General features: G+C 43.2%; 3 protein-coding genes and 1 long non-coding RNA gene across 6 annotated transcripts; 2 read left to right on the top strand and 2 right to left on the bottom strand.

The window, feature by feature from the left end:
- Positions 1-623: 623 nt before the first annotated feature.
- On the bottom strand, positions 624-11,002 carry LOC5509128 (RYamide receptor). The gene is made up of 7 exons (XM_032377962.2): positions 10,844-11,002; positions 6,377-6,566; positions 5,364-5,806; positions 4,879-4,998; positions 3,605-3,736; positions 2,800-3,471; positions 624-2,045 (listed from the first exon to the last, which is right to left on the bottom strand). Exons 2-7 carry the CDS (start codon positions 6,557-6,559, stop codon positions 1,901-1,903), a joined length of 1,695 nt encoding a protein of 564 aa, XP_032233853.1. The 5' UTR covers positions 6,560-6,566; positions 10,844-11,002; the 3' UTR covers positions 624-1,900.
- Positions 11,003-12,364: 1,362 nt separating this feature from the next.
- LOC5509127 lies at positions 12,365-15,858 on the bottom strand. 3 transcript variants are annotated; one of them, XM_001629613.3, is made up of 6 exons: positions 15,054-15,635; positions 14,637-14,758; positions 14,327-14,446; positions 13,916-13,979; positions 13,649-13,668; positions 12,365-13,018 (listed from the first exon to the last, which is right to left on the bottom strand). In XM_001629613.3, the coding sequence occupies exons 1-6, from the start codon at positions 15,112-15,114 to the stop codon at positions 12,923-12,925; spliced, it is 483 nt and encodes a 160-aa protein (XP_001629663.1). In that variant the 5' UTR covers positions 15,115-15,635; the 3' UTR covers positions 12,365-12,922. The 3 variants fall into 3 exon arrangements, with proteins under 3 accessions (XP_001629663.1, XP_048576811.1, XP_032233854.1); XM_048720854.1 differs by lacking the exon at positions 12,365-13,018 and adding an exon at positions 15,757-15,858 and having other exon boundaries at positions 13,447-13,668; positions 15,054-15,231; XM_032377963.2 differs by lacking the exon at positions 12,365-13,018 and having other exon boundaries at positions 13,447-13,668.
- On the top strand, positions 14,711-15,153 carry LOC125559044. Its single transcript, XR_007306296.1, has 2 exons — positions 14,711-14,780; positions 14,938-15,153. It is a non-coding gene; the product is annotated as an uncharacterized LOC125559044 (long non-coding RNA).
- A 309-nt stretch (positions 15,859-16,167) lies between the features above and the next one.
- On the top strand, positions 16,168-22,069 carry LOC116616112 (cyclic nucleotide-binding domain-containing protein 2-like). The gene is made up of 7 exons (XM_048720860.1): positions 16,168-17,131; positions 17,400-17,586; positions 18,203-18,385; positions 18,904-19,052; positions 19,213-19,285; positions 20,375-20,443; positions 21,689-22,069. Exons 3-7 carry the CDS (start codon positions 18,341-18,343, stop codon positions 21,719-21,721), a joined length of 369 nt encoding a protein of 122 aa, XP_048576817.1. The 5' UTR covers positions 16,168-17,131; positions 17,400-17,586; positions 18,203-18,340; the 3' UTR covers positions 21,722-22,069.
- The last annotated feature ends 1,864 nt before the right edge of the window (positions 22,070-23,933 follow it).

Below are 23,933 nucleotides of genomic sequence, written 5' to 3'. Positions count from 1 at the left end.
TCTGTTTTCTGTGTTTGATAACATTCTCACAAGAGAAGGTTGAAAAAAGGTGTGCTTTTGACATTTTCACGAAATTTATTTCACTTAGAAGATAATTTTGCGACTAAATCGCGAAAAAAGATTGGTCTTGCGAAACATGACAGCCTTCAACAATACATAAAAAGTGGATGGCGACAAAAACGGATGATCAATGGGAGCCGCTGAGTAGAAACGAAAAGGTAGCTTTAATTTTTTCATTGTGTGAAAAAGAAGGGGGGGGGGGGGCAAGACCTAGTCCTTCCTCTTGTATTATAAATATATGAATATTGTTATAGTGTAATGAAAGAATAGTAGTGATAGACAAACAGCGATCTGAAATTTTTCCAGGGTAATTAAACTCATGAAAAATATAGTAAGAGCAAGAATGAGGGGGGATGGGTAGTTAAGGAACAAAGCATTATACGCGATAAAAGAAAAGAAAAAAAATATAAACCATGAAAGCATGCAAGCAGCCCAAACAGATCCTCATATTTTTGCATCAAGATCTTGATCAAAGGGCCTCCTACAGGGGTGGTGAATAATGGCTAAACAACCCGCAACTTTTTTTGTTTGATTCTGTTTTGTTTCTCAGTCTCAACCAATGATTATGTAAACAAGTCTTTTTATTTCCTTCTAACATTTACAAAAGCTATAAAATTAACCCCCTTAGCAAAGGGTTTTAGCAAGAACATGCTGATAGCATCGGAAGTGTCTCACCTCGTTATGGAGGTGCTTTGACTGCTGTGTAATGAAAGCAATGTCTTGGTGATTACATGAATGTCCACTCAGCCTTGTGCACTTACACAACAAGTTCAAATACAAACCTATGTATACAATTATGCAGTGCTATGTTCTAAAATTTTCTTATACTTATTGCTATAACGTGTATGTCTAAAGCCATTGTCATAAATCTTCTGTTGGTGCCCTGTGGCTGTTTTTCTGTTGTTCATTTGGTAGATCAGAATCTCTTCCCAGATATGAACAAATGATACTACCAACATAGGAAATCATTAAAAAATATAAGGCAACAGATGCATAGAAATGATTATAAAAATACTACTTAACTATACCTAAACTACTTTGCCGAACACATCTGTACCCTAATTTCCTAATGATAATGTTGATGAACACAACTTACAGGTCACAAACACAGGTTATGTTCACACCTAGCTTGGGGTCTCCCAAAGACTAATCACAATGGTTTATCACTATTAATTATAGTTTATCATAGGGCTGTACCGAGAGGTATTGGAAGGGGGCGTTCCACCTTGCTGTTCCACATCTTAAGCTATAAGTCTTGGCTAGAGTAGTGGGTTCTAGAAGCCCTAGAAAATCCCCCTCGGGAGGCATACTGGTCGGCAACGCTATTTTCCATAGGTTTACATTCATTTATGTTTGAAGGAATTATTCCACACAACAACAATGTATTTTACGCAATCATAGAAAGCAAAATAAGGGTGCATGCCACCTATTTCAAAACTACACCCAGGGGCGTAGCCAGGGGGGTGGATCAGGGGGCCCGACCCCCCCCCCCCCCCTTCTAGCAGCAAAAAATACAGTAAATCTATGACACATTATCTAAAATATAAAAGAAAATGCCTTGTAAGGGCCTTTTGGGCCCCCTCCTGTTAAAAATCCTGGCTACGCCACTGACAATACTTTTTCACGGGCCATAAAACAAAACAACTCATGGTTTTACTTGAAAAGTTACTATCTATCGTGTTAACATTTAAAATTTTGTGCACCAAAAGACACGTATAAAGAATGTTAAATTTACGGTTGCAGTTGACTAGAGCTTTTGTTAGTTAAATTTCCACCTGGCGTATCCCTGCGGTACCCCTGTGGAGTGAAAAGTTTTCTGAGCTCCTAAATGAATGCTAACTTAAAGCATCTCGCTGCCTTGATCGTCATCGATCTCAGGATCGTAATCGCGAACGCTGGAGATGTTGGAGCGACGTTCCAAGTCAACAGGCTCGCGAGGGGGAAAGTCCTCACGTCTAGGAGCGCGGTACGGCACATCGTCATACCTGGAGAAAACATTCAAGGGAATCACAAAGCGTTCAAGGAAATCGGAATGGCTATTATCATCTGCAATAGCATGTTTACCATCACTGGCAGCCGCGTACACAGGGGGATACGCGCAGCTCCTCCCCCCCCCCCCCCCCCCCCTTGGCGGCCAAAAACGTGGGTCATTTCACATATGATACCTATGACTGCGCACCCCCGCTCAGCCCCGGCGCTATAGTACTACTTCATATATAATAACTCCTCGCCATCTTCATCAGCGCCAACCACATTACGATATTTTCTTACTCAATGGCTACTACGTTGGTCTGACCATTAATTACTGCCTTATCGCCCTGACCATCTTTCTAAATTTCACAAACACGGACATGACTATTTGGGTATTTTGATTGATTTACTTGTTGTGACCATATCTACCTGCCAGCTTGTCTAACTCACTTCGGGATGCGCTCTCGGCTGCTGGATGAGCGGTAGGGTGGCTCGTCTGACTTACCTAGGGATGCGCTCTCGGGTGGATGAGCGGTGCGGTGGCTCGTCTGACTTACCTAGGGATGCGCTCTCGGCAGGATGAGCGGTAGGGTGGCTCGTCTGACTTACCTAGGGATGCGCTCTCGGCTGGATGAGCGGTAGGGTGGCTCGTCTGACTTACCTAGGGATGCGCTCTCGGCTGCTGGATGAGCGGTAGGGTGGCTCGTCTGACTTACCTAGGGATGCACTCTCGGATGGATGAGCGGTGCGGTGGCTCGTCTGACTTACCTCGGGATGCGCTCTCGGCTGCCACGATCCGGAGGCTCATACTCGGGCAGACGCTCCCTGCTACGGGACCTGTAGGGTTCTTCCCGCGGGTAGACAGGCTCGCGGGATCCACGGTATGGCGGCTCGTCATCAGGAAGCCTCTCGCGACTGCGCGAGCGGTATGGCTCGTCGCGAGGGAGAGAGCGATCGCGGTACTCATCAGAAGGCAAACGCTCGCGACTGCGGGATCGGTACGGTTCGTCACGGGGCAGTCTCTCTCTGCTGCCACGATACTCATCATCTGGTATTCCTCGCTTGACCGGGTAGTCGTCCTCAGGAGGAAGGTCTCGGCTGCCATACCTCGGCATCTCCTGCCGGCTGCCTTGGCGCGAGCCCATTTTCTCGCGGCTGCCATGGTAGGAGGGGACGCGGTCTCTACTCCCTGCGCGTGGAATGACAGGGTCGCGGCTACCGCGGTAGGAGTCCCTCTCGTCCTCGTGGCGGGAGGAATGTCGGCTGCCGGGATACCCGGGCGCAGCTTCTGGCCTTCTCTCCATCGTGGTTGCGCGTGATTCCACGGTGGTGTAAGTACCTGGGGGAGGGAGTTCGATTGAGAAGGATTCGGACTTAGCGTCGGTCGCGTCCTTTGATCCACGAAAACACCCAAGGAAGAGGAAGTAAAAGAGATCTTTCCTAAACAAGCAGAAGAACAGACGTGTTATTGCCAGGTTTTTTCTCAATATCAAGCTAAAAATGAATTTCAATTAATTTCAAAGATATCACTGGTCTTTCAGGAGTATCTTGTATCACAACAATAAGGACTCACTTGAACTCGGGGTTGTAGTAGAAGAACAGGACAGGATTTGTGACTGTGATACTGAGTATGAGGAAGTACAACAGCTTCATCACAGCGAAAAAGTACGGCTTCAGGTTACCCTGACCCCAGTCCATCACGAACCTGAACACAAAAGAGAATCATAGCATTAAGTTGGTACTACCAGTTGGGGGAATTGCGTGTCTGGTATCAAGAGTGAGGTGGGTATGAAGAGTGAGGCGGGTATCAAGAGAGAGGTGGGTATCAAGAGTGAGGTGGATATCAAAAGTGAGGCGGGTATCAAGAGTGAGGTGGGTATCAAGAGCGAGGTGGTTATCAAGAGCGAGGTGGGTATCAAGAGTTGAGGCGGGTATCAAGAGTGAGGCGGTTATCAAGAGTGAGGTGGGTATCAAGAGCGAGGTGGGTATCAAGAGTAAGGTGGTTATCAAGAGTGAGGTGGTTATCAAGAGTGAGGCGGGTATCAAGAGTGAGGCGGGTATCAAGAGTGAGGTGGTTATCAAGAGCGAGGTGGTTATCAAGAGCGAGGTGGGTATCAAGAGTTGACGCGGTTATCAAGAGTGAAGTGGTTATCAAGAGTGAGGTGGGTATCAAGAGTGAGGTGGGTATCAAGAGTGAGGTGGGTATCAAGAGTGAGGTGGGTATCAAGAGTAAGGTGGTTATCAAGAGTGAGGTGGGTATCAAGAGTGAGGTGGGTATCAAGAGTGAGGTGGTTATCAAGAGTAAGGTGGTTATCAAGAGTGAGGTGGTTATCAAGAGCGAGGCGGGTATCAAGAGTGAGGTGGGAATCAATAGGGAGGTGGCTATCAAGAGTGAGGCGTGTAGCCAGATTTTGCTGGATGGTAAAAGGTGTACAGACGTAGATATTACAAAAGCCCCGGTACCCCTACTATGCGCCAGATAGCAGAGCTGTTAATCTAGACGATAATGCTGCTAAAAGGTGACTTAAGCGAGCTCCTGGGAAAAATACATGAAAATTTATATATGAAATGAAGTTTGTCTGATACATTACAGCAATTTTCCTCGAAACTACAACGTGAAAACACGTTTCACGGTTTAGCGATAACGGGGACATTCGCACTGTAAGCTCGATAACCTTTGGCTACGAAAGGAGAAACATGGTCTAAAGCTTATCTTTAGATCATTTGGAACCATAAAAACAAGTTTAAACACGAAACTTGTTTGGAATCGATCCCTTAGAATAAAAGCATTGTAGGGTTAACAAAGGCAGCAAGGAGGGGTCGTGTAGGGTTAACAAAGTCACCAACCTGCTGACATGCTCTGGAAGAGTGATGACGGCAAACACCACGATGTATACGATGAGCATTGTATTGACTCGTCGGTGACGGGCAGCACGCTTCTGCAGTTGGCGGTCTTTGGTTACAGCACTGGAGAGCATAGCCAAATATTTGATGTTAGGTTCAGAGAGAACGTTTTGGTGTTTAACTCTAACATTCTAGGCATAAAATATGTTGTAAGGAATTATTTATATAGATCATAGCTACGTTTTCAGTAGGCATAGCTTACAGTGACATATCCAAAAAAAATATATCGGTAATAGGTACAAGCAGGGGTTTTTTCCAGCGTTTTTAAAGGGGGTTACATTCCAATCTCTGTCTTCCTCCTCATGATGGCTTAAAATAGGGGGTTACACTTTGCTGTTTCCCTGCCACTTTATATTATGGTGGCTCAAACATGTAGGGTTCCATAACTCCCGAGAAAGATCAGTAAATCTAAAGCTGTAGCAACATACTTCCTGAGTTCGTATCTTGCCACAAAGTACATGGCGATGAGCACCATGAGCGGAAGGAGGTACTGCAGCAAGAAGAGGATGGCACTGTACGCACGACGATCATCCAGCAGCGGCCACATCTCTGCACAAGACAACTTGGCAACGTCATAGTTCAGGAAAATAACATAAGGTATAACACTCAGCACACTTCCAATCCACACCAGGAACAAGACGAAGATGATGAAAATGTCATTCATCTGGCCGAACAGCGCCTGTTTGACGCCATATGTTCTGTGGAAGCTAAGCAGCACGTATGTGAGAACGATTGCCTGGAAGGCTGCCGTCTTCAGAGGCCAGATGATCTTGCACATGGCCCCACCATAAGGGAAATCTTCAGGCGCCCACCAGCCAGAGTCAAATGGTACTGCCAACAGAAGCAGAGCAATGTCCGCAATAGCCAGGTTCTGAAAAACAATAAATTGGTTGCTGTTATTATTATAATAAATATGTATATTTTCAAACAAGCCTAAGGACTTGTCAATCCAAGTAACACCCCGCATATCGATGGACAGCACAAGCATTTTGCTGTCGCAGTTCCACTTTAGGAACAGGCTATATTGATGGGCATTAAAAGGTAAATGTGTTTCGTTGTTTGTCATCCGCACATTTGTTTCTCTTCTTGTCCAAATTGGAAAGAAAAATTATAAAAAAGACATTTCAAAATATCCAATACGTTATTTGCCGATTTCGATGGAAATATCGCAATAGAGCTTTTTCAATACTGGGTACTAGGTATTTTGCTAGGGTGACAAAATAGCAGCTGACAGAACAAAAAATATTCTATTCTTTTACTCAGATGAAAGTTGGCTAGTAGTAACCTAGTCAACCAAGTATACCCTGCAAAACTTTAAAACTTTACACTAACAGTCATTGATAGCGAGGTAATTTGAGCATCTCCGTAGGTGGACAGTCCTACCAATTCCATACTTTTCCTGATTGTGCTTCGCTGTAGAAAAGGGCGGATCCTGGCATACCTGAATAAGCCTGATGAAGCTCCTAGCGGTACGACGATGCCGCACTCGCTTCCTGGTCGCAGCCAGGAAAAGTAAGGTGTTGAACAACAAGCCAGCAACTAAGATGATTACGAACAGCGTGAGCTTGAAATAATTCAAGCCATCTAAAGTGTCCTGCGCTTCGTTTACGGTCGGATCAAGCATCTTGAACCTGAAAGTTGATAACAACAAATTATACTACCACCCAACAACAACGGCAGCGACAACAAAAGCTACGCCTTTGTGACTGGAACACTGCAGGCAATGGTTCTTTCCTACCTCCCCTTCACACTGGCATTTGTCCATACTCATATCCCTTACGCTGACACATGTTTTAGAAATCAACTTTTAAATACTTTGCTTTTTGTTCCGATTATACTACTAATAATAATTTATTTATAAAACGCTAAAACTATGTTAATATATTCTAAAGCGCTCAACAGAAAACGATTTTACAAAAAAACATCTAACCCAAAACAACATAACAAATTGTAACACGGTCAGCTAAATTAACAGATAGATAGATAGATAGATGGATGGATGGATGGATGGATGGATGGATGGATGGATGGATGGATGGATGGATGGATGGATGGATGGATGGATGGATGGATGGATGGATGGATGGATGGATGGATGGATAGATAGATAGATAGTTTATTTCAAAAAGATTGCATGGCAGCTAAAAAACACTGAATTGCGCAATTTACATCGAGTAAAAAAGAAAAAAAGGAATAAAAATATAACTATATATATGTATATTACAGGTAATAGACTAAAATGCGACTATGACAAGAGGAAAGCCACATACTATAAAATGAGGGAATATGATGTGTTCAGTTAGGATTATACTTTAAATTTAGTGGTGCAACTGGATGCCATGATGAGATGCCGGGATGAAAGATCGCCTAAAACGTTCGGTTCGGCAGCGCGGAATTGAGAATGTTCTGGATTGTCTAAGACTATAACTACACTGGTTCTTAAGTGGTAAGATGTTCACTAGCTTATTGTTAGGGCAGGTGGAAATAGACGAGAACAGATTAAGACAGAGTTCGCCCCGTCTTTCCTTCAAAGACTGTAAGCCATAGCTGGCAAGGCAGTCCTGGTAGTTAGCATTTGGTGACACAATGGCCACTACTCTTTTCTGCACTCTCTCGATCTCGTCACTGAGATATGCTGGGAGGGCATTGTGGAAAACAGGCGCGCAGTATTCTAAAACTGGCCTAATAGTGGAAAGATAAAAGGCAATAATGTCCATAATAGGGAGTTGGGCTCTTTTTAACATTACAATGAAGCATAATCGCTTATTGACCTTTTTAATACATTCGGAGACGTGGGCGTTCCATTTGAGGTCTTCTGTTATGGTGACTCCAAGGATCTTCGCGTTCGTGACAACGGGGAGCTCATGATTATCAATCACGAGGGGAGGAAAGTTGTGGATGATTTTCTTAAGTCAAACCTCAGCTCCTTGCACTTTTCAGCGTTAAGTTGCATTCCTTGAGATTGCGACCAGGCCTCAACAGCGGATACTGCTGATTGCACGTTTCCAGGGGAGCCACGGGGAACAGTTTCAGCAATTGTGGTGTCGTCCACATATTTTCAAGTGTGGGTGTCGGCTAGCCTGAGATCGTTTATCATAAGTAGGAACAGCCATGGGCCCAGCTTGTCAAGTCCTTTATGTGAAACAAGTCCTTTATGTGAAATAAGTCAATCTGAAAAGATGGGTTTTTAGTGCCTGTTTAAATGGCTCACGGCTCGGGTAGCGAGTTTCATGCAGAAGGCCGAGCATGGGCAAAGGCCCTGTCGCCAAAACTTTGGCAACTTATGTGTCGTACTGCAAGTAGCAGGTCTTTGTTTGACCTTAGATTGTACGCCTCAGATCGGCTAGGCTCTAAAAGGGACTTTTGTTAGGCCGGAGCATAACCGTGGAGACAGCGATGAACAAGAAGGATCTTGAAACGGATTCTGAAGACAACAGGGAGCTAATGTAGATGAACAAGGACAGGAGTCATGTGCGAGAATTTGGGCACTAAACACACGACACGTACAGCAGCATTTAGTATTCGTTGCAGACGGTTAACTTGATAAGTGGGAATCTGGTAGAGTAGCGAGTTGCAGTAATCCAAATGCGACGTCACGAAAGCATGTATCAGAACTTTACAAGCATCTTCAGTGAGGTATTTCCTAATCTTCGGATGGAGTACAGACCCCGGAATGCCTTGCTGCAAACCTTGCTCACGTGCACGCTTTGTCCAGTTGCTGCCGGGAGCCGATCACAAGGAACTCAGTCTTTGCATCATTAATCTTGAGACGATGGCTGGTCATCCATGCCCGATCATCCGAAAAGCAGCGTTCCATCGCCTTTATAGCGTTGTCTTGTGCACAGGGATTAAATGGTTTATATATTTTTTATAGCTCTAAAGAATGTATCGAAGCATGAATGTCGAAGCGTTTGCAGGGGCGGATCTAGCCTTTCCTTAAAGGGGGAGTTTGGCTCAGTGACAAAGGGGGGAGGGGAGATCTATTTTGGGGGGGGGGGGGGATCCGCTACTGGGTTAATCGCCTGACTCCAGCTGGGTAGCGTTAGCATTTTGGTGTCAATACCTTTTTTTTAAGTATTTCCACTCAAACATAAGACCAAAAAAATGCGATATAAACATATTCCTTAAGACGATCTCCGTGAAAAAGGTACAGCAGTAAACTACGTTTTTAAAGTTGCGACTAAGCCAAGCATGATTTTGACCGATACTAGATGGAATTGGACACGGGCAACATTCCTCAAGCAATTTATCTTCCCATGAGAAGATCGGATACGATACAGAATCGCACGAAAACAAAACTCAGTTAAGTCCTTTTTACTCCATCTCGCAAACACGGAAGTGAAATAAGATGTAACAGTGCTAACAGAAGTAAGCATAAATAAGCACACGCCGTCTTAAGTATCGGCCCAGTTCTCAGATTTTGGCTATCTGATGTTATCATATTGCCTCTTCGTTCCAAAAAACATTGAACTCAACCCCATAGAAAGGTTATGCAAATCAATAGTGACGTTATTGCATAGGAATAAAAATAACCGCAGAATTATGTTTTATGTCAAAAATATCAAAATATCACCATCACAGTATGGGTGGCAGGAATATGCTTGCTCCTAAGAGTGGAAGGACTTTTATTTTCAGTGGTTGCCCTTATGCAAGCCGTGTTTATCGCAGCGTGCACCTACTAAAGAATATTTAATCTAACGATACGCAATGGAGCAAAACAACGAGTTACACAACGAACGACGACAAACCGCTTCTTCCAAAGCCACAATTTTGTGATAGTTTGAATAAAAGCGTGATTTGTATCGATAACAGTGCTCCCTGTATAATCGACAGGATATGAGATAGGAAAGCGCATCTAGTGCCCTGTCTGACTATGTTTACTAGCGAAGCGACTGCCAGGGATCAAGCACGCTAACTTATCATCATCCCTTTTCTGGTTATAAGCCGTCCAAAATAAAGAGCTAACCTTTAGACACAAACTGAATTCAGTTGATCCACAGTGAAGCAAACTCCATTTAGACGTTGTGTACACTAGTTCATAATTCCAGAGTGGAGTTTGTGACTACATATTTAGCGAGTTTTGCATATTTTTGAAAGTTATTCCGAAGAAAAACAATATCATGAATATTATTATTTCCATTCGCGAACATGAAATCCCTACGTTTATTGGTTGCTAACATGCTTTATAAAGATTTCTTTAGGAGTAAATATAAATAGTATGGAAAAGGAAAGCCGTAGTTATGTCAGAAACATAGTTTACTTACACTCCTAGATTTATAAAAGATGAATACCACAATCTGTTGTCTTTATATACAGAAAAGGTTTCTACACATAGCAGTCACAATAATTTGATATTTATTCTATATTTTGTTCGACGTTTCTTTTGCGTGATTGTAGCAAATAACATTTGCTAATTGATATTCGCTTTTCGGAACAATGCAGACAGCGCGTAGTGAACAATATATTACAAATACGCAGCCAAAGTAAGAGTTTTGCAAACACACGGCTTTCCTCTCATTTTTCCTAAGCATAGTTTTATACATCACGTTTATTAACCAGGTTTCAGGGTCAAATAAACACTAATGCTTATGTAAGCATTTGAGAACAACGTTCGCAGCTCTTGGACACTCGATGCACAGTTTTCGCGCTCATCGACATGCAATTTGGTTGATCGACTTTACTCAGTTATAAACATTGACCACAAATTGCCAATTTATCCTGCTATTGTTACCCAGATCCCATGTGTCACAGAGAAACAGTTATATGGTTTATATGACAAAAACGGGACTAAATAGTTCACTGACCTAACCGTAATCATATCGTAATAAACGAACCGATTCAAATGACTGGAGCTGCACCCAACACATAATAACTTCGATAAACTCCAAATGTTATGGATTTATCTTACCGCAAGAATGACGACTTGGACTCTTGAGAAGGCTTTCAGTTCTAAAAGGCCTTTTTTATGATTCAATGCAGTAATAACCTCAAGTGAATCGGCCAGTACTATCGACTTCAAAGCGTTAGGGCTAGCGCCTCAATCAGCGGAAAGAAACGTGAGCTATCCAATTACTGATCTCCTATTGGTTGGGATGAAAAGACGCGCTACAAATTTCAATAGAGCTGCGAGTCAATAATCAATCGGGTCGTTTGGTTCTGGGTCGATTGAAGCTCGTGCGTGTTTCGCTGAACAATGATACCTACCGAAGTATCTTGTTTATTTCGCTCTTTGTAAGAATCTTTTTTAAAGGGCTGAGATTCACCAAATTCTAAGCACATGTCGAGGCTCAGATATCAACAAAATAATATTATGTTAGTTTTGAGGCGTTCTGAAATGCAATTGTGTTCATAATACTATTGACAATTGATAATCTGTGTAATTCTCTTCCATACTTTACTGGGTAATATATTTTTACATACGCTGAAACTCAAGAACATCCTTAAGGACATGTTAAGAACAATTAGACGTTCTTATTAAAAGGGTTGTATACACTATGAAGGATTAAACAGAAGTAGAGACTCACAACTGGCATTACTGCGCAATTTACATAATTATAAACATAATTTTTGTGTCAATAATCATGATTGAAAAATATAGAAAACATGGCGTAAGTACACAATGTTGGTTCTCAATTTTAAGCAAGCGCAAGAGCAGGCACGATTCAAAAGCGCAAAACACGAAAGCGCAAAGCAAAACTAGAACAAGCCTGTGCGCTCTCTTTTGCTTGCTGCTTGCCTTCGTGCGCTTGCGTACTAGTAAAAACCTATAAAAAATTGGAAATCTTATAGGCCTTTTGGAAAATTGACGAACGTCTGTACAATTGATTCAGCCCTAGGCATATATTTCACGAGAAATGAGCCTACATGCAGAACTTGGCTATGTCGAGTACGTACGTTACCCACCAAACAGGCGCCTGGGGAGAAGGAATGCAGGGTAAAAAAACACATGGAGTCAGGGACTGTGCAATAATTATCAGGAGGAGGGGCTGTAAAACCAGAGGGGGGCACTAAGTTAATTTGTTGACAAGATAGGGGGGGGGGGTAAACCTTAACTTTTTTGCATAAAAGGGGGGCTCACTTAAATTGACATGAAAATGTTTGTTTTGTATCCAAATTTATTAAACTTTCGGCGATGCTTAAAAATGTCACCTTTTCATTTCAACACAGAATCGACGCAAACTTAAGTAAATATATATCTCTCAGCCCTTATCGGCAAAATCAGCTCGTTGTTTCTCTTGATGTTCAGATGTTGATATTCCCCAGTCGCCTGAGGTAGCGGACTCACTGAACTCGACTCCCGTATGCATCCATATTCTAGCGGTCAAACCAAAACGACAAAAGGATAAGATTTGTCACGCATAAAGGCAAGGTATCTCAAGATGAAAAAAAGAACCGCCGCGTATAACAATCTCAGGTCTATGGGCCTGTGTTAAACCATTTTTAGTTTTAATAATGAGACAGAATAGAGAAAATTACAACTCTGTTCAATCTGCTCTGGGCCATTTCCAGAAAAAGAAATTTCCCAGATTCTCTAATGAAACGCTATGAGCTTGTTGGTCGTTAATTGTACATAGGCAAGATAAACTTTTTCAACAACTATTTCCCGGACATTTGGCGATTAAGTCGCGACTAAGCTATATGCGGTGCTGATGTTCATCCTCCTGTCGAAGTAGAATGAATAAGGAGGCAAGTGACTATATGTAGAATGTCTTCGTAATTTTTAAAGAAAGGGGGGCCAGAGCTAAATTTGACGCTGTTGGAGAGGGGGTCCTACGTAACTGTTAATTATTTCATACGTAATTGTTCATTATTCCATACGTAATTGTTCATTATTCCTTACGTAATTGTTCATTATTCCATACGTAATTGTTCATTATTCCAATCTCATTTTACGGACCCCCCCCTCCCGATAATTGGGAGGGGGGTTCCGTAAAATGAGCCTTTGTGTGCTTCTCCTCCTATGTCAGCGGTATCAGCCATCAGGGTGCTACTGAGCGTAAATTGTCCTCAAGAGATCCATCGCGTGGTGCTGAACGCGCGGGTCGAATACAGGTCTCACATACAAGTCATCAGCGGGATGCCCCTATACGTAAGAAAGCTGCACATTAAGCTGACTGTTGGCACAGTTTCAAGGGTTCGAGGAGCCGGCGCAGACTAAAAGGACGAGGTAGAGGGCTTTGAGTGCCTCCCCCCCTCTCCCCCCCCCCCCCCCCCCCCCCACACACACCTAAAGGTGACATAAGTTTTTTCATTCATTCCCCCCTTTCTCGTGATACATTTTCTCACAATGCGCACAATGCCGTCGGGAATATGCGAGGCTGTGCTCACATAATTTCAATGTTTTCAAATTATTTTTCAATTATTTTCAGCATCTTCGGGATTAGCATACACCTTGTCTCAAATAAGCACTTGCAGGATCCATGTGCCGTAATCCGCGCTTCAAGCAGATAAACGTTCATGAAAATAAATCCTGGTTTGGAAAATCACACACCTAGGAAATGGGGCTAAATATTAAGTAGGTATCGTTAGTTTATTAGATATATTGGTTTGTTGCTAATTAGTTTTCACTTGGTGTTTGTATCAAAAAACACCAACGAAGGAAATCAAATCGTTGTAATGTTACATTTGAAATTGACAAAATCTCTATTGTGGTCACACTATTTCCGTTTTCGCTCAAAAGTGACTCAAATGGCAGGTCATACCGCATACGCACCCTTTTGTTAAGCATTTGATCTGCAACAAATAAAAGGCAGAGTCGGTAATTGGTTTAAAGTACATTTAAGCGATGCCCTTAAAATAATAAAGTTCTAGTAGAGTAGGAGGGTCCCCCCCCCACACACACACACACTTTGAAATGCCAAAAAGCCATATGTACCAAAAATATAACCCCCTCCCCCCTTTGTCACTTGAGCCAAAACCCCGCTTTAGCGAAAAGCTAGATCCGCCCTTGACTTCTAACAAACACATATGACATACTCACATGGCTTACACATGCAGCAATCTAGAGGGGACTGGGGCTTCGGCGGGACCTCAAGATATGTGCCCTTAGAGAGAAAACACCATCAAATTTGCCAGCAAATGACCAACTAGCGTCGTGTTGGAAGGGTAGGGGTGCAGTTAGAAATTTGTGGCCTTGCAATTTTGTGTTCTTCCCAAGTAATATTAACAGTCGAATATCCATGGGATTACGATATTGGTGATGTCGCTTGGGACGTGGTAGATGCGAACACAAGGCGCTAGAGTAGCATGGGGGATGCTTACACCTGTTGCTAGGGTATTATGTTACTAGGGAAGGAAGTGTTGCTAGGGTACTATGTAACTAGGAAAGGAAGTGGACGCATACTCAGGACCGTAACAGGGGTGGGTCACTGGGGCACGTTCATCCGCCTACCGGGGGACATGCGGCACCCTTCAGCATACATCCTATACTCTTGGTGAGCACTCCAGCTCCGGTACAAATACTGAGATGGCATTTATCGTCTGTAGGCCACGGCGCGCCGTTAGGAGGAGGCTGCCAATACAAGACCACCAACATGTTATACTTTTTCTATGTGGTGATATCTGCGCAAAACCAATACCCCTCCTCAGAATAACCTCTAGTGGACATTAAAAAGAAGGGACAGTCGCTAACACGAGAGGAAATAAAAAAGGCTATGGACTTTACTCTTCAAAAAAATCATATGGAATTGTTTGCAACTTACAAACTGTGGCGCGCCATTTTTGTCCAGACAGGGGAATGGGCCCGAGTACACTTGTGGCTGGCTCTGGCGTATTTCACGACTGAGGTAGATTTCTTCTCGGTGCCTTGTGGTGATATGTCGGGCTAGTGAAAGTTAAGGAAAGAGGTAAAATGCTATCACACACATTGACTTACTACTTTCAATATTATCGAAATATTATTGTTGAAAATACTGGCAGCATTTGGTTAATTTTTACTACACAAAAATAACAATATGAATGAAGCGAAAAGAGTGTTTAGCCGGAAACTACTGTTTTTTTTAGGAACTTTTACGCGCGTGTCTGCCATTTTGATTTGCCGTGAACTCGTGAAAAAGAGCATTGCTTCTCCTTGCATCTCCTTAGTTACGACAAGAAGTTAGTCTGAAGTGGAACCGTACCTGCCATGAAATGGGCCATTAGAAACAGACTGAAAACCAAGCTTTGCAGCCGCCAGTGCATACTCGCATATACTGTATATACTTCATGTAAACAACACACCAATAAAGTTCATCAGCACCCCACGCCTTATTTCCCGAATTATTTGCAACGTGTTGTTTTGAGCGCGTCGCGAGAAACCTGAGAATATAGATGTGGACAGGTGTTGTATTCATGTCGTCATCCGTTCCGGCCGTAAACACATTTTTACAAGCCTCGCATTTCCTCAAAGCAGGGTTATCACCATCTCTTCAACTGTTATATATTTTTGAGAATTTAACGAGAGCCTTCAAAGCATTTCCTTTACGTTTGTCTAACTTTTTGTTAAAATAAGGCGTTTAATCTTTCAAAAAGACAGATGTTTTAACCTTGACTTGAATTCCAGAAAAAAGAAAAGGCTGAAGACGTCCTTATACCTAAGTCACAACGTGCTGTGAAAGATGACATCTAAATAAACGCTAAAAAAATATACCGACTCCCACTCAGTTATACTGGTGCGTAGAAGGACTAACAGAGCGAGGCCCCAAAATAAGTCCCCACGTGTGCGTATTGCTAGTATGCGTTGTCACTGAGGGTGGTCACTGCCAGAGGGTTTATTGCGTCCTCAGTGGCTCTTTTACTTCTCTTTGATTCAGGTTAGTTTAGTGCAGCTGGAAGATAGAGGACCTTCTGTTGAGTGACATTCCTGCAGACTTGTACGTTACATTACACAACTCGTCGAACAGTGTGGCGAAAAGTACCACGGTTATGTGCAGGGCCCAAAAACTCTTGTATTCGCGGTCAAAAACATTCAAACAAGTAAAGTCTTGGCTGATGACAAAGGGGTCATTCTACAACCAGGGCGTTTTACATTTCGCAAGGGATTCGATGGAAAGGGCGAAGGATTTCGATATCCGTCCCCAAAAGAGAGACTCGCTCACTCTAAACAAACAGGGTAATTAAAATGCTCACGATTCCTTCGTTTGTAGTGGTCTTTCAAACAAAACGAATAACTTAGAGGTTCAGTAGACAATCGCATTTCTCGGTTGGATGAGCCGTGAACAATAACTCTTCAAATCCGATTTTATCGTTGCCATGTCGCCATCAAATAATGAACGGTCGGTAAAGTCTTTACAAAAGGCGAATGGTCTATTCTGATGGTTTAGGGTATATGCACGAACTCGATTGATCTATTTCCGTAAAAGAATACACTATAGGGTTGCAACACAGTCGAAAGAGCAGTACGGCCTTTTAAGAAGTATACCAAACTTCTGTCAAGGGTAACGCCAATCACAAACGTTCGTGAAGTATTCGACACTACTGGTTATTACGATGGCAAAGCCAAGTAAAAAGGCTTCAACAGCCCCAGCAATGCAAGTTACATTCTGCGATCAGACTACAAGGACCACTCGGCAAATATCGTAAAGTCAACAGGTCTTTGGAAATCACTGGCTGATCACCACACAACAGCACCAAAGCAATCCAGTTCGCGTTTGAGCGTTTCCACAGTAAAGCAGCATGCGAGGAAAAAGCTCAGTACAGTGGACAGGAACCACTTTTTGCGGTCATTCGGTAAAACTACTTTACAAGGTTATATGGAAGAGGAGGTCGAGATATAACCTGACAGAGATATAGAAATAACGGTACAACAAAAACAGAGGTTGGAAAACTTGGTGGCCAGTTCAGAAGTGGCTGGAAGCAGCAAGCCAGAGTTGCAACAAGAGTTAAGAAAAGTCAAATCCGCAGGTCCGAGACTCAAGCAGAAAGCAGACCACAAACCTTCAGCATTCGACGAAGATTTGCTCAAAGCCGAGGGAGTGAGTTCTCGGTTGTTGACTGCGATCCTGGAGCCGCATTGAAGGAAAACATTCGCAAACAGTCGGCGAGGCGGAGAATGAGGCGTATCATGCTAGCCGATAAGGAAAAAGCAGAAAAAGAGAGACAAGAAAAACTGGAAAGAGGCAAACCAACAACCAGGAAAAGCACACTAAAGAGCGCATCGTTTGCGGTGATGGCGCTTGGGGCGGAATCCACATTCGACCGGAAATACTCCAGGAATATTGTGAGTCGGATTCACACGCGCCGGTTTAACGGCCAGGGTATTTACTAGGGGCTGCGACTTGGCGAGACCCAGCCTCAGTCTGCGATAGAAAAATTGGACCCGGCACCAATTAGCGTCAAATTTTCAAAGTCGAGCCAACACCGAGTAAACATGCACAAATAAAAAATAGGATACGACAGGATTTTTTCATATTATTTTCAGATATTTTAAGTCGGGTCAACACAGGGAGGATGTATTGTTTATGTTTTACCCGCTTTTCTTGTCGCAGGCAATAGCAGAATTTCGATGGGCAGCCCTCGTGGTGAGGATACTGTGTCGCTTTTCAAAAATAATTGGCGACATTTCCGCACGGAAAGCAAATGACGGCAGCACAAAAATCATGGAAAGCTCTGAAGCACAACAACGATGTCAAAGAAATTTTGTTCAACATGTCGGTCTTCCAGAAAGGCAGCTCGGTAAGTTGCAGAGCACAGTCACTTTTACTCATTCTCATTTCAAACTGCCCTCAAAAGTCGTACTTGGAACGGGATACTTTCAAATATTGGCACTTATATAACTATACCCTTCTCAGCAATACGCGTATGTCCAAGAATGGGCAAAGCGCATAATGGCGAAACCAGCTATGGATCGATCAAAAGAAGGGCTCAGCCAACTCCACTTAATGTGCAAAGGACTCAAGGCGTACGATAAGTTCGCTTATCGTATACAAATTGCGATGTGTAAAGCTATGACATACCACAGTGTAATAATACCTTATTCTAACAAGTCCCTTCCCAGTAGGATCATTTCCGTAATTTAAAAACAGTAAGGGGATAAATTAAAACAAGATGGGATTTCCAGTGGTGAACAAAATGAAACATGAGAGAGGGAGGGTCAGGTTACTAGTCTCCATCTGATCTGACATTTTAATGGAAGGGTCTGGATATCCTGCTACAAGCGCAAGGGAAAGCGTTTGAAAGTACACCAGGAAAGAGGACTGCGTATATGCTTTACTAGGGAATTGACGTAGTTTTCTTCCTCCTTAGCGCATGGCGAGCTCCAATCTTTGTATCATCCTTTTGCGCTTAACAGGTTCCATGATATAAGGCTGCGAAAGCCGGGAGGCGCGTTATCTTGCGTAAGGGACACGAGGGCATCGCATTCTACTTCATCTTCTCCGGCTCTGTATTCATCAATGTCGAGGAACTGCTCAAGAAGTCTGATCACGTGATGTGGCATACGTCAGTCATCCTCCACAGAGGAGATAGCTTTGGGGTAAGTGCGTGCGGTGAGCGGCACACATCAGCTTTTAGAAATAAGCCTCGTTATGATACGTTTACAAGGACCAAGGACATATAATACTTTATTTTAAGATGGCTGTTTCGAGGTAATCCCATATAGAACCAAAATATCGGAATATGCACGTCTGACTGGAGCTCTGTAGTTATAACCTGCGTGAAACCGCTGACAAATCCTCTCAAGATTGTTAGGCGGGTCAGCGGTTCAAGCACAAACCAGAGCGTAGACTTCCTTAAAACCATTATTAGTGACCATTATTAGTGACTATTTATTCCCATAGCCTTCTGCTTAGGGACTTATCGATTCTTTCTTGTTTAGTCGTTTTATTTGTTCTTGAGAGATGCATGCAGGGGAGGCTAGAATCCCTTAGCATTCGTTCACACGGATTGCCGTGTGCATAATTTCTCATTCGTTCACACGGATTGCCGTGTGTATAATTTCTCATTCGTTCACACGGATTGCCGTGTGCATAATTTCTAATCACGTGTCTGCAGGAGCTAACTCTGTTGCGCAAGACCAAGCACACGGCATCGGTAGCGGTTCGCGAGGATGTGGAAATGCTTGTGGTGAATAAAGACGTGTTTGCCATCACGTGCCCAAAGATCTATGACAAAGAGATAGGGGACAAGATCACCTTTTGCAAGTAAGTTCTGCGCAGGCGTGAAACTAGGGGTGGACGCAGGGGTGCGCGCACCCGCCCTCCTTTCATCCGAAATAAAAACGTTGCATATTCCCACTGTTTCTGACTCTATTTAGGATGCATCTTGCTAAATATTATAACTTTGACATATGTGTTTTTGAAGGAACCTGAAGCTTTTTGAACCTTGGTCAGAAGACCTTCTGAAGAACATCTGCTTTGAAGCCCAAGTCCAAGAGGTATGTATATAGCCAGAAGAAAGAATGAATAATTCGTTTATTAACCCACATCGCAGGTTAGACCTGAATTACAGGGCAGTCCGCATACAGTCAAAATAGACAGATATATAAATACTACTGGTAGCGATATGTACAGAATAGACAGATATATAAATACTACTGGTAGCGATATGTACAGAATAGACAGATATAAAAATACTACTGGCAGCGATATGTACACAATTCAGCATACAGTCAAAATAGACAGATATATAAATACTACTGGTAGCGATATGTACAGAATAGACAGATATATAAATACTACTGGTAGCGATATGTACAGAATAGACAGATATATAAATACTACTGGTAGAGATATGTACAAAATTCAGCATACAGTCAAAATAGACAGATATATAAATACTACTGGTAGCGATATGTACACAATTCAGCATACAGTAAAAATAGACAGGATATATAAATACTACTGGTAGCGATATGTACAAAATAGACAGATATATAAATACTACTGGTATCGATATGTACACAATTCAGCATACAGTCAAAATAGACAGATATATAAATACTACTGGTAGCGATATGTACAAAATTCAGCATACAGTCAAAATAGACAGATATATAAATACTACTGGTAGCGATATGTACACAATTCAGCATACAGTCAAAATAGACAGATATATAAATACTACTGGTAGCGATATGTACACAATTCAGCATACAGTCAAAATAGACAGATATATGAATACTACTGGTAGCAATATGTACAAAATAGACAGATATATAAATACTACTGATAGCGAGCCAGACTGAGCCAGACCGTAGGCCATAGCCATAGGTGTTAAATAGTATAACTATAAGATTGTCAAGTATGATCAAGCTATCCAAACCAACCCAGGATAATCGGCCCAGGTGCCCCCCCCCCCCCCCCCCCCAATACTCCGAGGCCTGCTACAGCTCTGTCTGATGATGATGTTTTGTTTTAATAGAACCGAAATTGTGAAATCCTTCACTCAATTAATGGATTTTTTTAAAATATACTAAAAGAAAGTATTCATGTTTTCCAATGTGTGCATGTTCATCTTTCTCCAGTGGAAGCTGAACAGAATCATCGTGAAAGACAGCAGTAAGGAGACGGAGTGGATCTATATGTGCATGCAGGTGAATACCCATGAGCCATCACGCGCCCATCCGCCCCACAACCCACCTGGCGCCCAATCGCGCCAATCCGCCCCACAATCCACCTCGCGCCCAATAATGTCTCAAAATAGCAGCGTGACCAATTTCGATAGAGGGCGCTATCTTATCAAACCTTATCCTGCACTTTTTTAGTATTTCTGTCAACTCCCTCCGCATCCCCCTGAGGTTCGTTAGCGAGAGCCGTACTACTGTACCGGCCATCAGTCGTATTAACGAGGTACTACTGTACCGGCCATCAGTCGTATTAACGAGGTATTACTGTATCGGACATCAGTCGTATTAACGAGGTACTACTGTATCGGACATCAGTCGTATTAACGAGGTATTACTGTATCGGACATCAGTCGTATTAACGAGGTACTACTGTACCGGCCATCAGTCGTATTAACGAGGTATTACTGTATCGGACATCAGCCGTATTAACGAGGTACTACTGTACCGGCCATCAGTCGTATTAACGAGGTATTACTGTACCGGACATCGGCCGTATTAACGAGGTACTACTGTACCGGACATCAGCCGTATTAACGAGGTACTACTTTATCGGACATCGGCCGTATTAACGAGGTACTACTGTACCGGACATCGGCCGTATTAACGAGGTACTACTGTACCGGCCATCAGTCGTATTAACGAGGTACTACTGTACCGGCCATCAGTCGTATTAACGAGGTATTACTGTACCGGACATCAGTCGTATTAACGAGGTACTACTGTACCGGCCATCAGTCGTATTAACGAGGTACTACTGTTTCTACTAGGCTCTTGTTACAAGGGAAGTACCTCGTTACTCAAAGCGATAGGCTTTCCAGCTGCCGCAAGGCCTCATAGGCAGTACTGCGGGCTCCCAGACACAAGCTGGAAATCGAGCCTATTAAAGCGATTGATTGTGCAAATAAAGATGTGGCCTTAGCTAGAAGCAGAGGATAAGGGATATCTCGAACATAACTGAAAATTTCCCTAATATGAAAGGTTTGCCTATAGGGTGTGTGAGCATATATGCGAAGACACAAAAGGGGAGGGTAGAGAGAACAAAGCGGTTGTTTTTCTTCCTTCTCCTCCTCTGACTATTTCAATTACGTTCGTTTGATTGTCAGACATGCGTTTCCTTCGCGAATCTCTCTTCATATTTTCGTATTAAAATTACTCATTATAAGATTACTTATATTTTTTATAATTAATTATAATTATTTTGTTCATTTAAAGGGGAAGTGTTCTGTGGTGAAAATCCAAACCTGAAGCCCCCCTCGCGCGTCATGGGTCCGCGAAAAGTAAATTACGGCGAGTCCTACTTCACCATGCTGGGGGTCAAGGGACGCTCTCGTGCCCAGGCAAGCGCGAACGCATGAAAACGAGACTTGGAGAAAAGCATCCAGACGTTCAGTTTCGCGCTCAAGAACAAGAAGGTGGATGACCAAGAAGGTGAAGATGATGGCCGGTGAGTCATTGCTTGCTAGTGGATGCCAGATTAAAGTCACTTGCAAACAGGATTTCGATAGGAATCATGGGCTGAATGCGAAAAAAGGTTCGAAGCACCCCAACCCTTCGAGGAATTTAATAATTATTATTATCGTAATCATTCCAATCACGCAGAACGTCCGACAGCGACTCGGATAATGAGACGTGGTCCGAGCGCGGAGGAAGCGCGAAGGAAAGGATCATCGAGGTGATGGCTACCGTACGCACACATGCCTCACGCACGTGGCGACGCCCAGTACTGCGAGGTGAAGGAGGAGGACAGCAACAAGGAGGACGAGTCGCCCACCGAGGCCGCTACTCTGCTTGAGAGACGCATGGAATCGGACTCTTTTACGTTCTCTGATCTGTTGCGCGTCAAAAAAGCCGCAGGAGAGCTACACAGGGAGTTGGTTTATCTGGATATCGCGAGCCTTTAGCAGGGAGAAGTGTTTGTGAGTCTCATCTGGATGCTTCGAAGTTATCATTCTTGACAATAAAGCCGCTTAATGGGATCAGGTCAAATGATATTTTATCACTTTTTTAAAAGTGCACCAAAATGCCAGCAGGATCTTATATACTGTTTATATATGATGTGTGCACTACGTTCTCTTATGGAACATGCACGAGCTTTTGAAGACTACTTTAGGCAGCACTTTTTTTTTTGGGGGGGGGGGGGGGGCTCAAGCCCCTCTAGTTTTAATGTCTTAGATCGTCCCCCACCCCCTATATTTCATGATATTCTACGGCCCTGTACTAAAAATATCGCTGGGGAGCTTTTCGGTTGCGCGTGCGTATTGTAAGAGTTCTATTGTGATTCTATTCCAGGACATCAGTGAGATTCTGATGCCGACAGGTCGTAAGCTGATGCTGGTCAGCAAGGGAGCCGTCATGTTACGCATCAAGAGGATCGACTTCTTGCGATATGCTGACAAGAACGCACTGAAGCACGCGCGACACATCGCCATCGAAACAGAGTAAGGGATTTTACAACTGAACAGAAAGAAGCATTTCTTTGATGCTTAGAAAATCTAATTGTGGGTTGCTCTAGTAGATAGATGACACACTTTTAATTGTAATTTACACGTGGGGATATCCTGAACAAACATAGATTTTATTGGTGAGCCCTGGGAGGGGCAATATCTAAAGCAGGGGCGTGGCTAGCGGACAGGCCCTCCTTTAAAAAATATGAGCCACCTTTCAGAAATCCTCGCTACACCCGTCTCATTAATAAAATTCACAAAAAGTGATTCACCCTACCCGGGATGTGCAAATATATAAAGAAAATAATATCCATTATTTTGCTCCGATGAAAGGACTAACGCTCAAAACGTCAGCAAAACTACTCTATTTTCAAAGGCGTAAAACATATCATTTGTGTGGATTTATTTTCCTATTAGACATTCGATATTTTTTTCAGCTATCCAACTGATCTATCGGTCGTATAACGAGCGCTGCGCGTGGGATCAGCACAAGGGCAAGTGTATCAGTACCATAATGCACGACATCCGAAATATCTGTTCCAGGCATCATGCCGGACCGCGCATGCAGCGATCAAGGCGACCGCTGAACAGTGTCAAGGGTGTAGCGCGGGGGCAGACTGAGGAGAGAAAAAGGTTGCAGGATCTGGACTGTTATTTGGGCTTTGTCTACGGTCCAAATAAGGCAGGCTAGTGAGTCTGGCACACAGGTTATCGGGGAAGAGCGCCTGGCATGTCATGCTACTTCGTGTTATCAAACCACTTGAGCGCTTTAACGACCTAAAGGGTAGACTCCTGAACGTGGCACAGCAGAAACTTAGTGAACGGTCTTCTTATCACTTGTCGTGTGCCCGGGGTCAGATATCCCTACCCAAAACTGTTAAGATATTTGTCAAATAACTGGCTCCCTTTACATCTACAGTCAAGTAGGGGCACAATGGTAACAAAAGTTCCTCTAAATGTGGCTCGTTTGGGTTTTTTTTTCTGGAGTGGTCAGCAATACCATACCTTCTAGG

This window comes from Nematostella vectensis, chromosome 2 (assembly GCF_932526225.1).
Source record: "Nematostella vectensis chromosome 2, jaNemVect1.1, whole genome shotgun sequence".
In the NCBI taxonomy this organism is placed as follows: Eukaryota; Metazoa; Cnidaria; class Anthozoa; order Actiniaria; family Edwardsiidae; genus Nematostella; species Nematostella vectensis.
This window is presented reverse-complemented; position numbering and strand designations above follow the sequence as displayed.